General features: G+C 38.6%; 2 protein-coding genes across 4 annotated transcripts; one reads left to right on the top strand and one right to left on the bottom strand.

The window, feature by feature from the left end:
- Positions 1-49: 49 nt before the first annotated feature.
- pld7 (phospholipase D family, member 7) lies at positions 50-8,279 on the bottom strand. 3 transcript variants are annotated; one of them, XM_053505442.1, is made up of 11 exons: positions 8,020-8,279; positions 6,576-7,331; positions 5,094-5,278; positions 4,814-4,997; positions 4,513-4,627; positions 4,310-4,437; positions 2,789-2,992; positions 1,725-1,864; positions 1,384-1,549; positions 1,189-1,288; positions 50-629 (listed from the first exon to the last, which is right to left on the bottom strand). In XM_053505442.1, exons 1-11 carry the CDS (start codon positions 8,104-8,106, stop codon positions 430-432), a joined length of 2,265 nt encoding a protein of 754 aa, XP_053361417.1. In that variant the 5' UTR covers positions 8,107-8,279; the 3' UTR covers positions 50-429. The 3 variants fall into 3 exon arrangements, with proteins under 3 accessions (XP_053361417.1, XP_053361418.1, XP_053361419.1); XM_053505443.1 differs by lacking the exon at positions 8,020-8,279 and adding an exon at positions 7,694-7,977; XM_053505444.1 differs by lacking the exon at positions 8,020-8,279 and adding an exon at positions 7,712-7,976.
- A 3,866-nt stretch (positions 8,280-12,145) lies between these two features.
- gpr137 (G protein-coupled receptor 137) lies at positions 12,146-16,017 on the top strand. The gene is made up of 9 exons (XM_053505446.1): positions 12,146-12,264; positions 12,371-12,498; positions 12,967-13,658; positions 13,754-13,803; positions 13,895-14,135; positions 14,262-14,414; positions 14,504-14,632; positions 15,289-15,401; positions 15,554-16,017. The coding sequence occupies exons 3-9, from the start codon at positions 13,290-13,292 to the stop codon at positions 15,645-15,647; spliced, it is 1,149 nt and encodes a 382-aa protein (XP_053361421.1). The 5' UTR covers positions 12,146-12,264; positions 12,371-12,498; positions 12,967-13,289; the 3' UTR covers positions 15,648-16,017.
- The last annotated feature ends 51 nt before the right edge of the window (positions 16,018-16,068 follow it).

Here is a 16,068-nt window from a genome sequence, read left to right as displayed (position 1 = left end):
CCATCGTCCTGCTGTAATAATTGCTGATATAAAATATAACACTTATAAATCTGTCATACATATTTTTTATTTAAACAATTTTAACTATACACTCAGGAATAATAATGCAAATAGTTTAATTAGGACCCAGAATATTCAGTTTGAACCATGCTGTTTGAATACTTGTGAACATTTCACAGCACAAGTCTAAAAGTTTCCAGCAGAAATTCAGCATTCAGTACATAAAAAATTTACATTGGTAAACATATCATGAAAACAAACATGTACGACAACCTAAAAAATATATACATAACTGAGAAGCTGTTGTTATAACCCAGAGCAAAGTTTTGTTTAAGATACATTCAACATTGCAGCAAGTCACAAGGCCAAAAATGTAAATAGTGCAGGAATGCTGAATTCTCTTAAATTACAGCTTCAGCTTTACAACATTTAGTTCCTACTGCTGCAATGCTCTACATGATCATCCATTAGAACTTGAGCAAAGTCAGAATTCCAGTCTCTCTGGAAAATATTCTGTAGTTGATTCTGTACTGTTTGCTTCCCCTGTTCCACCACAAACCCTGTCTGATTCACCACAAGTCCAACTCCGGCTGTCTGTGTGAAATAGTTTTCAGACCAATTGGAAGTTCCTGTAGAAACACAATAAAATCATCAACCAGATAAGAGTTTTCCTTTTCTTAATTTTTAGAGAGAAAAACAGTAAACAAAATGATCAAATGTTGTTATTGTTAGTCTTTTAATTGCTCCCGTGGATGGGTCGCCTCAGCGGATCATCCAATCCATACACAACTTGGCACAGGTTTTACGCAAAGTGCCCACCCTAACGCAACCCTTCTATTTTACCTGGGCCTTTCACATGACAGGCAAGAAACCTACTACTGAGTCACCAATGTTTCTCGCCTGCCACGCGGAAAGCCAGGTTAAATTCCCACCCAATGCCCAAACACAGGCTACTGAATGCAGTGCTGGTCGCAAGACCAGATAAAATGGGAGGGTTGCGTCAGGAAGGGCATCCAGCATAAAACCTGTAGCAAAGGTTTGTGTGCAGATTGGACGGTCTTCTGTGGCAACCCCTGAATAGAAGCAGCTAAAAGACTAACAACAAAATGGTCAAATGTATTGCTGGAAAAATCTCCAATTTTAATGAAACCAAAACAACAAAGATTGAAGCAAAGCATGTAAGCTCACCAATGTAGACAGCGCGATCTGTTACCATGTACTTTGCATGGTTGACACGAGCAAAAGGGATCCGATGTTGCGCGGGTGTATAGGGGACCTCGAAAACTTTCTGTAAAATGCACAAGGGAACTTTAAAAAAAAAAAAACGTCCAACATCCTGGAAAAAAGCTAGGTTAAAACACAGCTAGGAAATCTTTGACATACTACATGAATGTTGCATCTGAGCGGTGTTTTGCTGAGTACTGATAAAGACTGCAGAAAAATGAACATGGCTCCAGGAGAGTGGCTCCAGCAGCTGACCAACAGATTTACCTCCACCTTTCGGGCACATGCAGCCTCTCGTAAAGCTGAATCGATAGCAGGCCAGAATCTACAGAAGTACAATATAGTGGACAGAATAAAGAGATAAACTGATTCCTCTAATGGTTGTACAATAGCTGATACTTTTGAGCAACCATCACATAAAACACTGTAATTATTATAATTTTTTTATTTGCTATAATTAATAAACATCTAATCGGTGATTCTTGTCAAAAGAAGGTTACCTTATTTCAGGGGTGAACTGAGACATGGGAAGGTAGTCCATCACAGAAACATAGATGAATTTTTTGGCATCAGCAATTACAGAAAGGATAGCTGAAAGATCGTCTGTCCTTCCGTAAGCGGATAATTGAGGTGGAGCGCTCTTAAAGGAAAAAAAACAAAGGCAAGATAAGATTTGTTTATTTACATATTGTCTACCTGATAAAAGAATAAGTAAAAAATAAAACATGACAGAGAGTGCTGTTAAAGGAAACTAATCAATAACGAAGCATTTCCTGTAACCACATATCCTGAAGTGTTTCATTCTTCTTACACCACAGCAGTTCAGCAATTTCATGTTATATTAAAGAACGACGCATCATGCTTTTTAACTGCCTATATTTAAATTATTGTTGTAGAAAATCCACAGATCAGGTTAGTTGCCGTAAACATTTTAATTACAGGAAATTAAGTTAATTACATTCATTAACCGTCCTCTTTTTACTTGAAGTTAATTTATATTGGTTAAATAACATGTTTTTAATCCATTAATAATATATTTAAATTTCATGGTGCATCTGCCATACCAGTGTGTGTGCAGTTTTACAGTTAGTATAGATACAATAAAAACATACTGGCTCGTGCATGTTAATTTAAACCTGTTATTGCAGCAGACACTTTTGTCACTAACGTACTGTGATTTAATGCCTTCTGACTGACAATTAAGCATTGCTGTGGTATAAAGAGACACTACCATCAACAACTGTCATTTAATTGTTCCATCTTTACAAGAACAAGTTCATGCATTAAGTTCACTTCAAAGTTAAATGTCTGGACACCTCTGGATATCACAAATTGAGACAATAACGTAAAAGAAGTCAGTGAAGACAAAAGAAGGAAAGTCGATTTGTCAGTGAAGTACAACACTGTGTGCGCGAATTGTTGCGAGAAGTTTAGTAACAGTATTTTGAAATAAAAGGAAGTGACTCAAGACCACATGTTATGACAGAGAAAAACGACATGTGTTATGGTGTACACTTATGGCATCCATTGGATACACTTGTGAGAGCAAGGCCATGGAACTCACAGACATATAGACACGTGCAGGGACACCGTTGAATTTAACAGTTAATGGGTACTTAATGCTGGAGAGAGCGGAGAATCGGCCAGGCCAATAGGGAGGTAGGGAACTATTTTTCTGAGCGCCAAGTTCCCAGTAGACTCCAAATATCCGTGACGCATCTTGTGCCAGACAGCTGCAGTCCTCCACAGAAACACCAACCTCCTTTACCTATAACACATTTCAGTGAAATTAAAATACTGGATTACTCTGGCTAATTGTGTTATGTGGAATAGAAATGCCCCAAGTCTTCATGCCACCATGTTCTTATGCTTTAGGTCGACTATGCTGGTTACACCATGCTGTTATCAATGACGCGCTACACTGGGAAAATACACAGGCCATTCAAGCCAAAATGAGTGTGATGAAACTTGTGACGAAATTTCTTTTGAATGCAGGCATAAAACCAACTGACATTTACAAAGACTGCAAGCACAGTACAATGATAAGACTCTTAACCTGCAGTAAACCTCAACCTGCAGTAACCGGCCATGGGTGGCTCAAAGCCTGCTGCAGTGTTCCTATGAGCATTACCTATGAGTGGAATGCCTAATCCGTAAAAACTGATCGATAACGCATCTGACTGTGAGACCGGTACATACATCCATTACTTCAAGCCATGTACATGTTTGAGTTCCTTGGAGGCCAGTGTTTCCGACATGAAGCAGGCAGTCCGATCATGGCCCCAGAGTACTGAGAAAACTTTCTACCTTTATGGTATCCAAGCACTAGTAAAAGCTGGGATTAATGCATTAGTGTAGCAAAAATTTATATAGAGAAATAAAAGTAGTTTTTACTTTTATAACTGTGTTCTGATTTTCGGTGCAATCAAAAGTCCAGGTTTGACTTGAATACTCCTCATACATTAATTTTGTAATTATAAACCTCAGCCTGAATTTTGAAAGAGAGCACATTATCACACTGCTAGCCAACTGGGATTTTTCTATCCAAGTTGTGATTTACATTTATTTGCTCAGTAATATCATGATCGAACATGTCGAAATATACATGAAAACAGGTTTAAACTGAAAAAAAAAGCCAATTCAGAATTTCATTAACTAAAACATCAATGTCACTGCAGATCACAAATATTCAGTTTAAGTTAGTTAATTTTAATGATTTATTGGTGTATTTTCGTGAAATTCCCTCTTGTGCTTAAATTATTAAAAAATAATAAAAAAAAATTTGTATTACACAAAATAGAATTTCACTATTTTGTATGAAATTCTAAAAATGTATATTTTCCAGACAGCCTTTAAGGATACATTTAACAATAAAGAATGTATTGAAGTCATTCTCATGACTGAATCAGGAAGTTAATTTCCCCTTTTGGCACACCCTGCAGTAAAGGATATTCAGTATGAAGCACACATTAATCTCAGGGGTACTTTCTTTGTTTCTGAGCAGCCTGTTTTCATCATCTAAATAAATGAAACAAACTATTAGATGTGTCCGATCGGAATGTTGATAAATATTTTTGAAAAATACCTGGGTGAGCGAGCGCCAGTCCATGTTTGCGCTTCCTACATACATGTGTTTCTTGTCCACAATCCAAAGTTTTGTGTGGACTATACCTCCAGTGAGGTTTTGAAGATTAACCTCTCTGACCTCTGCACCTGAACACAAAAAGCAAAAAATAAGACACTTTGCTTGTGTTGAACTTCTGAAGACAGTAAAACTGTCAAATCTACCTGTTTCTTTTAGCTTGTCTGTGTCTGATCTGTTCGCCTGTGGTGCGTTAACTGCAATCTGTAAATTCACTCCTCTTGACTGAAGCTGATTCAGGTGATCTAATAGGACTTTACCCTGAAATAGAACATGTATTCAAACACACATGCCAAAATGTTTTTTTTCGCAATTGTCTTTGTGAAAAGAGTAAGTACTGTTGTACTTAATAAGAATAGAAATGACTTTCTGAGCCTGAAGAGTATCATGAAGAAAAAATATTGGTTGTTGCATGCAAACCTACACACAAACCAAACGTTTTTTTACCTGCATTGAACTGGGATCAGTCAGGCCAATATCTGAGTCTCTGAGCGTGAGGTAGAAAGCAGCAATGTTGACCGAGCTGTTAGCTCGGTTAAGCAAGTTGGTCCAGGTTTGTGTGATGCTCTGCAGGTGTGCGGAGCCAGAGGGGAAAAGCATTCCTTCTGGGATACTCTCACAAAGAGTCAGCCTGGCGGAAAACGTTCAAAACATATTTGAGTGTCTTGTAACAGATTTTAGTATTCTGTCTAAAGTAATCCCAGACAGCAAAGACAAGTTTGCTTACCTACAATCAGAACTGCATTCCTCATGGGGCAACCAGAAGCCTTCGAGCCAGTGCAGTTCCAGCTGCACCATGAGGTGGGACACGGATCTAGGGACCCCGTAGAGCCAGATGTGTTGACCAAATCCACCCAGAAGCAACAGGATAGATGGGAAGAGACAGAAGAAAGCGAAGCTTCTTCCTCTCATCTACCAAACATACACACAATCAAAATATACATTTCATACTTCATTAAAAATACACAAAAGTGACTGTCACTTATTGTGTAACTAATATATTATTTCCATGAAAAAAGCTTATTTACATATGACAGCTCTGATGCACAAATAGTGCAGGTGCCTCCTAATAAACAGACAATAAAACGATTTTTAAAGTATTATTAAAAATGCATAATCAAATGAAGGAGTCACCAGTGACAGTGCTTTGTAAGTCAGAAGGTTTTCTGTAATGGGAATGCATTTAGAACAGATGACTTTGAGTAAATGAGCTTTTTTGTTACTCAGTAACATTTTTCCAACGTCTTCAATCTTCAAAGGAGAGGGAATATAACTGCTGTAATGTAAGTGATAATGAGAATTAGCCGACCTTAATAAAGGTGACTTTGTTTCAATAATTACTGTTTCACTGTTTACTTGGTTTACTTGAAACACTTTGAGGATCCTTTAGTTGGAGACACAATTTATGCAGTTTTATGAGAAATTAGCAACTAAGTTTTACTGAGCATCCTACAGAGCCACCCATAGTTTTGCATACAAAATCCAGCATTTTGTTTTTGCCTAAAAAGTATTAAACTCCACACACCTACAGTGACAGCGCATACAACCGGCAGAATTAGAGACAGCTGAAGGAAAAGTTTGTATGGGTGCCTAAGAGTTTTGCACAGTACTGTAGCTGTACATCAGTTTTTAAAACACAACCATAATGAAATCATTCTCATGGCTGTTACATTTGAAATGCATAATACCAGATATGTAAACACGGGTTCATTATGAATGGCACAGATGTGTGTTCATAAAGGAATGGCAAACATGTATAGAATATTTTGTTAATAAAGTAACACTCGCTTAGGCATTTTCTTTACCGCTTATCCTGTACAAGGTCGTAGCACAACTGGAGCCCATCCCAGAACACTTGGGACAAAAGATATAAGCACACACTGGATGGGTGCCAATCCATCAAAGGCACACACTCACACACTAAAGGCAATTTAGAAAATGTCAATTAGCCTAGTCTGCACATCTTTGGACTGTGGGAGGAGACCGGACCACTCAGAGAACACTTAATCAAGTACCAGTTTCCTTTAAAGAATTAATTTCCACTAATGTATGGAGACATTCTGCCTAAAGGTTGCTGTTCGTTAATAAATAAAAAAAAACTGCAATAGTTAAAAAATTGCAGTGGTATGAGAAAACTTTTACACTCTAGGGCATGATGTTATTGTAATATACAGTTAATACACAGTGTAATAAGCAGTTTATATCGTACCCTTGAGGACGTGTTGTTTTTGTGTTCTGACGGTTTTGAATGGAGCGTTTTACACTTAACAGGAGATGCATCTGCAGGAGGCTTTTCATTTTCATCTACTGCTGAACGTGGCTCATGGACATCCTCTGTGATTAACTCTGATGCCACAGGACTCTCCTCCAATTCGTCTCCGATATCCTGTATGACTTCATTAAGTTTTTGTACAAGATCATCCTGGATAATAGTATCTGATTCGTATTCTTCTTTCAGCTGAAACTCTATACTTGCATCTTGAGGCTCTGGGGATGGTTTTGAAGCTGAATCTGTGTCACAGGACTCCGTCTCTAGTCTAAGACTCGGTCTGTGAAGAGATTCATTAGGTTCAGGAAAGTCATTTGCTTCAGGTGGAAGTGATGTCTCCTCCGAGGTTTCAGACAGGATGGGTTCTGACACAGTGCCATCGGAGAGATCCTCAGTGCTGCACGAGTGGACGCGATTCGACAGGATGGGCAAGGCTGTTTCTCGGTCGCTGAACACTGGCAATTTTGTCCGCAAAGTCTCTCTCTCTTTCATTTGGCATGGACTGGGTACGTCTGGCTTCGACGGCAGCTGTGACTCTGCAGTTTGGGTGGTGGTTCGCTTGCGAGCCAGCGAGCTTTGGAAAGTAGGGATACGAGAAGAGGGTTTTCCAGCTTTTCGTGATTCTTCCCCATCCGTCCTTTTCTCACCATCCTCCTCCTTTAGGATCTGATGCCCGTTGTCAATATCTTCAGTTTCCTATAATGATAATGCAAAGACGTGTTTACAGTTGTGTCTAATGAATTAAAGGTCGATTTAATTTCATTTGGTGCTGAAAATGGAAGTATTGGGAATGAAAATATAAAACCTTAAAGGAGAGTAAGGTTGGACTGACATGAATCGAACCACACCTTTAACTTTTAATACTGAAGTAACAGAGCGTGCGAGCAAAATAACCCAAGCAACAAGCAACAGTGCGATGTGTTTCTAAATTACATTTGATGATGGTTAGGTTCTGGTTAAGATGGATAGCTAGCTTGTGGGGATACTGTATATCAGGGATTAGTGCAGCCATAATTACATTACAAGATTAGCGAGAAGCTAAAATAACGTTAACTTACCATCATTTCAGCCTTTACCTGTCAACTCTATTTATGATAGCTGGTCAAACAGGTTATCTATCTATCTATTTATCTATCGAAAGCTCCAGGTTGTGAACTGAAGGCTAGCACAAGCCGGTAGACACTGGGAGCTATTGTTGCTAGCGAGAAAGCTATATTAAGAAACCAGTTGCTCCGTCGCGCGCTCTCTCTCGCGCTCTCTGTCGCTCTCTTTCTTCCTTTCTGCTACGTGGCTGTGGTTCAGCACAGAGAAAAAGAAAAGGAGAGAGAGAGAGAGAGAGAGAGAGAGCCTCGCCCACTTTCCTCAAGCTCACTTAAACACCCACCTCGGTAAGACTGTAAACATGTCTGAGTCGCGCTGAGCGCCGCAGTGTAGTGTGCGGCGTGTGTGTGTGAGCTGACCGCCGTCTCATCACACTCAAATAATCATCTAACCACACAATTACCAACTAACACCTTTATAATCTTTCAAAAATAAATATAAACATGCAAGCTGAAACACAGTGGAGTCACTGTAATCAAGAGCGGGAGGAACAGCGTCTGTGTTTAAACTGAGTGATAAACCGCCAAACGGAAACAGATTATGAGCCAAATTGAAGCAGCCGCGGTTTCCGGTTCTCCCTCTCCATTGGTGGTGGGACAATTGGACGCTGCGATCAACCTCTCCTCTAGAGGGAGACACACACACACACATAACACAATAGACAAAGGCAGGAAAGCACCAGTGGTCCCAGAGTGTTTTGAGCCTTTTTTGGTTTTGTGTTTTTGATTTCTTTGTTGCACTTTATGAACAACGTAATGTCACATACAAGTTATAGAAGTGGCTCTAACTAACTCCAAGAGCCACACTTGAGATGAGATCTCTGTCCAGAGATGAGATATTGCAGAGAAGCTGTTAAACTCCCCGGCCTGTTTTAGACCCTTCATGTTTACGACCAATATTATAGATTTGTTTTGGAATTTGAGAGGCAAATATTAATCTACACTCACTCTCTCCCTCACTATCTATACCGCTTCATCCTGTATACATGATCGCAGGAAGCCTGAAGCCCATACCAGGAAACAAGACAGGGTGCACTCTGGATGGGGTGCCAATCCATTGCAGGGCACACACATACACACACTCACATGCTCATTCACACAGTACTGTACGGGCAACCTGGGGATGCCAAGTAGCCTAACCCTAATCTGCATGTCTTTGGACGGTGAGAGGAAACCGGAGTACCCGGAGCCAAAACCTAAGTAACCTAACTAACCACTAATGTACATTAATTACAAAATAATAATATTTAAACTTGTTTTTAAAATGTTGGGCAGTCTGGTAAATGATGATGATGAAGATGATGATGAACCTGCTCTTCCTTCTCTCTAAGAGAAAGATCACACAATGATGTAAGAAAGAATTTGGGTCCGAAGATGACGACAACATCAGCATCATCAGAGGAACCTGCTTCTCCTTGTCCTTAAGCAAGGAGGAAAAATCAAACAGACTACAGTGAGGAATTTGGGTCAGAGGCAGTAGTTGAAGAAATGTTGTCAGAGAATTGTTATGGGTTTTATTCGAATCATCCTTCAGCAACTGTGATTCCTACCACCAACGCCACGCCTCCATGCCCTGCTAAGAACAAAGTTAAAGTGTCAGATAACATTTGTCATGATGATCATGATGCTGATGTTGTGTGTATTAATATAAAGATGGGTATTGTGGAAGGTTTCCAATCAATGACTGCATATTTATTTATTGACAGCGTAGTCACATTCACATAGTCCTCGATCAAACATTTGCTATTTTCTCTACCACTCATGCCCACCAGAAATAGTACCACCTAGGCAATAATGAATACAATAATGAATTGCTGGCTAAAAATTGCAGATTTTACTGACTACATGATAAGAGTGCAGATTTTGGTGTATGTTGAGATTAAGGTCATTAAGTATTACCAATTTATATATCAAGCTCAAGTTGTTCTTAACACTGCTTTTGAGGATTGTGCACTGGCAGATTTACGATATGCTAATATTTACAGCTATCTCATCAGGTATGATTTAATGTTAAACATAATTTTGTTATCAAGACCACCTAAATCAAGACCAGAGTGTATCGAGACAATGACAAAACCAAGACTTCAAGGGGTTAAGACCAAAAAAGGTCAAGACCAAGTATAATCCTCCACATGCATGATGTTTTTATGATAAAATGTAAAAAATGCAAACGATAGGCAGAACTGAGATAAAACAATCCAAATTCCACATAGTCTTAAAAATATTGTCAGATCTTTTTGGTGTTTTTAATATTCAGTTGTTATTACCTACCAAAAGTGGGTGTCCAGGGCATATTGATATTGATTCCTGGCTTGCTGCATATGGGTTTGCATAGCTAAAGACTAAAAGGTAAAGCATCAGAATTGCATTTTCCTTTACCTCATGTGGATGGTCCCTATGTTACCTGGGGAAGAAATAACACCGCATTTCACTAAGCAAAAAAGGCAAGCTGGTTGACACAGTGCAGTGCTGTGGGTAATGTTCTGCTCAGAAACCTTGGGTCCTGGAATTCATGTGTATATTACTCTGACTACCTGCTACCTACTGTCAGAAATGACAGAATGCCCCGACACAAATTCCACTACAGAGTATGTCTGATGCTTATCCACGCAGTGGCTTAAATCTCCTAGAGACGAATCAATTTAGATTGTAGAAATATATGAACGTTACTAGTAGGGTTCTATACCTAAAGCTGGGTAGGACAATGGACCATCGAGAACCATCCTATGTTTAAAGGATGACCTGATTAGTCACCTGGTCTCAGTAATGTGTAAATCATATCACTTAAATGTTGTAATATCACATATAGCATGAGAATGGTAGTAAGTCATCAAAAACCATCAAAAGAAGATGTGATCAACATTTAAAAGTAGGTAATCAAAAGATGTTAATTACAAATAGTTTCAGTATATTGTACATAAAACAAACCTATTTACATGAAGTTGTGAAGTGGGAGTAAAAGCGTTTGTTTTAGTGACAGTATAAGTGCTTTAGATTAGATTTTGGGAGTTTTGACTCACTGGAATTTAAAGTGTGTCATGTTATTTTTATGCTGCATTAAACTTCTGTTTTCTACTGGAAATATTCAATTTCCTTATTTTTTTTCTTAGCCTACCTAAACAGTATTGCGGTTCCCTAATTGCCACACTGCAAAATTAGTTCACTAATGGTTTAAGTAGCATGACAAAGAGTCCAAGGTCTTGATCAAGCTGAGATGCATATCTGAAATGTAAGTTAGATCTGTGAGAATTGAATGATTGCAATGCACAGAACTTAAAGTGCTGCTGCTGCTGATAACATATTGGTTCCAGATACCACAGCATACATTCATAGAGCTTGCATGCAAATTCTGTTTTAATTCAAGGCAAAAAATCTAGTACAATAATGATGTAATAAGCCAGAAGCTTTGCATTTAGACCACTATGTGCATCCAAAACCACCACCTCCCCTATACTGTACTTCTGCAGTAGCAACATATAACAAGTCTAATGACAGAACACCACTTATATAAATTCAGACCATATTTTCAAACTGATAGATAACAGATTTTGACCCAGTGGGACTACTGGCTTTTCTTTTTTTACACAATCAATTACTGATACAATCTGAGTTTTATTCAGTTGTGGTTCCCTGAAGCAATTCTTTCATTGTGTCATTAAAACATGATGATGCTTTGATTTTACATATTTCCAGAGTAAAAATGATAATGAACATAGTGGTGGCCAAAAACTTGATAGTAACTTCAGTGCAGCTTGTTGTAGATTTTCCATTGTGAAATCTGTCCTGAACAGTTTCTGCTTTTAAATAAAAGTTTTATTAAAAATTATTAAAACCTAAAAAAAAAACAAAGGTAAAAATTACATTTCTAATTTGGTATTGCATTATATTTGGAACAACTATGATTATGGAATGATTATGTACCATTGTATGAATTACTTAATAAAAAGGTTGAATAATATACAGTATACAGTAAATGCTATATTTGTGAATTATAACAGTATAATACAAAACTGAAAACTATTTATTTATTTATTTAAAATTTCAAAGTAATGTGTGGCTAGTAATTTTTTTTTACAATAATTCACTCACTCACTCATTCTCTATACCGCTGCACCACTGTGAAATGTACCACTGTGAAATCTGTGCTGTTAGTTGGAGGTTGAAGCGAAAGCTCTGAGGAGGAAGTACAGTGCTCGAGCTCAGTGTGACAGCCGACTTTTATATATATATATATAAGGTTTGCAGGGACAGGAAGATGAAACAAGCAATCACACTCTCTCACAAATTAGGTATCATTGGAAAATCCAGGGCGTTCTCTTGTGCGTGCACCAGGAAGTAAAAAGAGAGATGCAAAAATAACGTATGTGTGTGTGTGTGTGTGTGTACAAGAGAGAGAGAGAGAGAGAGAGACCTGGAACGTGTATGGGTCTGTTCAGTTTCAGTAAAGGGAAGTTGTATGTTACAAAATGCAAAACACATCCTATTCACTTGTCGGCTATCAACTCTGTGGTAACAATAAGGGCGTGAAGGTCGAGTGTGTTTAAAAAAATGTCTCTAAATTTTTTTTTTGCTTTTTATATACATATACGGTACAGATTAAATATATTTAGAGGTAATATTTGACTCTTCCGGTAGATGGCGGAAATCTACCACTGTGAAATCTGTGCCGTTAGTTGGAGGTTGAGGCGAAAGCTCTGAGGAGGAAGTACAGTGCTCGAGCTCAGTGTGACAGCTGACTTTTACTGCCCTGCAGCGAAGACACGGTGAGATTTATACGAACCAATTATTATTATTATCATTATTTTAAGAAAATATTGTAAATACATTCCCTCGAGAAATTTCATTTTTTCGGGTTCTTTTTGAATCCGCTTAGTCGTTTTTCACATTAGCTAGTTTTAGTTTAGCAAAGTTATTGTCATAGTTTTAGCAAGCTAGCTAGCGGTGTTTACTGCAGTAGTTGTTGTTGTTGCTGTAGTTAGACAAGCAAAAGTAACTGTTTGTTCATGAGATCGATTTAAACTCGCGGATTACACCGACATTCTGAATAATATTGAAGGTAGTATACAGCTAATGTTGATTTTTTTCCCATTAGTTTCACTTCAGATTGTTTTGTAAATAGTTTATAAACGTGGGTTGCTATGTGACGTCATACTTTCAGTTTATCCTTTATAGTTATGGTCAGTAATAACCGACGTCATTATTAAGAGTTTTATCCTTGTTTTTTTTTTCAGGTCTGGATCACAATTTGACGTCAATCTAATACTTGGGGAATGAATGTTTTCTATTAGCACATAAAGTGTGTGTGTGTGTGTGTGTGTGTGTGACGTTAACGACTTTACAGGGATTAGATCCTCAGCATTCCTTAGCTATCTGTTAAAGGATCTGTCTTGGGCTGTGAGACAAATCTTTAATCTACTTAGCTGAGTGGATTTCATTCTCTCTGCTCATGTAGACCAGACACAGTTTAGATTTAAAAATCAAATGTATTTTACCTAACTAGTTTATATATTATAGGTTATATTTCACTTAGCCTTGGATTACTTCTCTTCACGCCATGGAGGTTACACCTCTTTATCCCAACACATCTGTCCCGACACCTTTCCCGATACGGCCGGCTGTGGCTCCATCTGTACAGCTCGGAATCACCATACTTTACACTTGTCTGTATGGTGCTTTATTTGTGATCATATACATACAGCTCTGGTTACTGTTATTTTATCGCCATAAAAGATGGAGCTACCAGAGTGTCTTTCTGTTCCTCTGCCTGTTTTGGGCAGCCCTCCGTACCACCCTGTTTTCCTTTTACTTCGGAGATGTCGTCGCCGCAAACCATCTGTCCACTCCGCTATACTGGCTCCTCTACTGTTTCCCTGTCTGCCTCCAGTTCTTTACTCTGAGCCTCATCAATCTCTACTTTACACAGGTAAAACATACATATCTTCTATTATAGTCTTTCTTATTTTTTTTCTTGGAAATGTTTCAGCTTGTTTTTTTGTCTGTATTGATGTATTTTGACAGGTCGTGCTCAAAGTCAGAGACTTGTTCAGTATCGAACCCCGGAAAGGATTGTGAGTGGCTTTATCATGTTGACGTTATCTTTCTCTTACCTCATGATCGATTTTTTTCATAAGGATTTTGTTTACTCTTGTTTTCTCCTAGGTGTATAGCCCGCTGTGTTTATGCAGCCATGAGCGTAATATTCTTGTGTGTCAACGTGGTTTGTGCCAGCCTTGGCGAGCGAGGGAACACAGGTGGCACCAGAAACAAAACTTGGACGCTGGTTTTAGTGCGTGTCCTGGTAAATGACCTCCTTTTCATCATCGAGGCTGTGTGTCTGGCCACTTCACTCCTCCTCCTGACCCGATTCTCACCCACCACCAGCCCGTATTTAAACAGTAAGGTAAATATCAATAACACTTAAGTTATAATTTTTTTTTAAGAATCTGGTAGTATTATCAGAACAATAAGGTTGGATAGCGTCCATATTTTGTGTCTACCCGCGGTTCATTGTCTTCTTTTATTTCAGGGGACCAGCCTTTGCCGGACAGCCGTTTTGGGAGCTGGTGTGATCCTTCTGTTCTTAAGCAGAGCGTGCTATAACCTCACCGCACTCATATTGTCACAGAATTACAAAAGAGTGGAGTCCTTCGACTTTGACTGGTACAACATCTCAGATCAGGTAAAACTTCTTGATGAAGTTTAGTCATGGTAGATATCCACTCAAACATTTTTGCTGAGTCATGTTCATTCATGTTTTTTTTTGTCAAGGCTGATCTTCGTAACGATCTTGGAGACTTGGGCTACATTATTTTTGGAGCTATTCTTTTCATATGGGAGCTCCTCCCCACAAGCCTGCTCATACTCATCTTCAGAGTGCCAAGGCCTACTAAAGAAATGGTTAGTTCTTTTTCTGGTAACAGTAACTGCAACCCTGCATACTTTTACAAATTTGATTCGAGTACACTGCTGCAAGTCAAATAAACGGCAAGAAAGTCTTCTTAGTCACAAGTTAAATGCCAGACGAGTTAAACTAATTAATCTGGAGTAGGTGGACGTGACATGGACATTTTAAACTCTACGTATTAACAAACACCTCCCAAAGACATTGGCCCATTTCTTCCCAATTTTACACTTGTAATGATTTTGGCCAGAATTCATTTTTTCACCCAAGATGCAGCAGCTTGTATTCATCACACACTCACCTTCTATACCGCTTTATCCTGTATTCGTGGGGACCTGGAGCCTATCCCAGGAGTCTTAGGGCACAAGCCCTGGACAGGATGCCAATCTATTGCGAGGCACACTCATTCACACACTACGGGCAATTTGAGAATGCCAATTAGCTGCATACCTTTAGACTGTGGGAGGAAACCCACCTAGCACGGCAAGAACATGCAAACTCCATGCACACAAGACGGGAATCGAATTGTGAAATTCCTTATAATGTGTCCTTTCAGTGCATCTACACATTATTCCCAGGTGGAGTTTACAGGTCTGTAATTGTTTATTACATTGAATGTTACTTTTATAATGTAAATGTCAATGATTTTCAGAAGTGTAATCCTGTCAACACAAGGGCCTCACGCTCATATTTCTTTGATGATCCGCGGGAGATAGATGGTGACCCGAGCGCCACTTGGTCATACAGCATACGCCCTAATAGCAGGTATACTGTAGTACCACTGATGATTAAACAGTGTTATCACATTCCTGCATTTATCAATCACAATGTGAACCACTGTCCAGGATACAAAGTGTATTTCACTAGAATAAAATCAAGGTAGACTAATGAGTAAAAACACTTTATGTTTTTAACAGCTGGTTTGGCTCCAGTGAAACGACACCACTGTTGTTCAACCGGACAGAGCAGACAAACCAGCATCATTCCTTCTACTCCACCCCACAGACCTGAGCACGTTACAGGATGATTTTAGGGATTTGACCAAGGCATTGACTATTCTCAGGCAATAATGCACCAGTACCTCAGCCTATGAAGCTCAGTAGGTGATATTTGCACTGAAACCTGGTGCACATGCTTGCACATTGTTTTTATGCTCCTAACCTAATAACTATCACAGCATTTTAAGGAGACTTGCAGGCTCTATCCTGTTTACATAAACTGGGACCACTAAAAGGACTTATTGTACCTAAACTTGTATAACCTTTTTTTGTACATGTTTTAAAAAGAGAAAAACCACATTAGCAAATTTTATTATGATACTTAACATACAGGTGGTTTTTCAGACTGAAGAATGTTTCATTTTAAATGTTTATTACGAACAATTTATGTAATTATCTTTCTGTATATTAATACATTTCTAATTTAATTGCAT

This window comes from Clarias gariepinus, chromosome 10, assembly GCF_024256425.1.
Source record: "Clarias gariepinus isolate MV-2021 ecotype Netherlands chromosome 10, CGAR_prim_01v2, whole genome shotgun sequence".
NCBI classification, from domain to species: Eukaryota; Metazoa; Chordata; class Actinopteri; order Siluriformes; family Clariidae; genus Clarias; species Clarias gariepinus.
The sequence above is the reverse complement of the archived record's forward strand: the minus strand, read 5'-3'. Positions and strand labels throughout refer to the sequence as shown.

What these genes read in the sequence shown, in the direction of transcription:
- pld7 (XM_053505442.1), bottom strand. Translation starts at nt 8,106, where the DNA reads ATGAGACGGCGGTCAGCTCACACACACACGCCGCACACTACACTGCGG. An exon ending in ATGTTTACAGTCTTACCGAG is followed by an intron (nt 7,332 to 8,019) that starts GTGGGTGTTTAA and finishes TTATCATTATAG; the next exon opens with GAAACTGAAGATATTGACAA. An exon ending in GAATGCAGTTCTGATTGTAG is followed by an intron (nt 4,998 to 5,093) that starts GTAAGCAAACTT and finishes GTTTTCCGCCAG; the next exon opens with GCTGACTCTTTGTGAGAGTA.
- gpr137 (XM_053505446.1), top strand. Translation starts at nt 13,290, where the DNA reads ATGGAGGTTACACCTCTTTATCCCAACACATCTGTCCCGACACCTTTC. An exon ending in TCAATCTCTACTTTACACAG is followed by an intron (nt 13,659 to 13,753) that starts GTAAAACATACA and finishes GTATTTTGACAG; the next exon opens with GTCGTGCTCAAAGTCAGAGA. An exon ending in CAAGGCCTACTAAAGAAATG is followed by an intron (nt 14,633 to 15,288) that starts GTTAGTTCTTTT and finishes AATGATTTTCAG; the next exon opens with AAGTGTAATCCTGTCAACAC.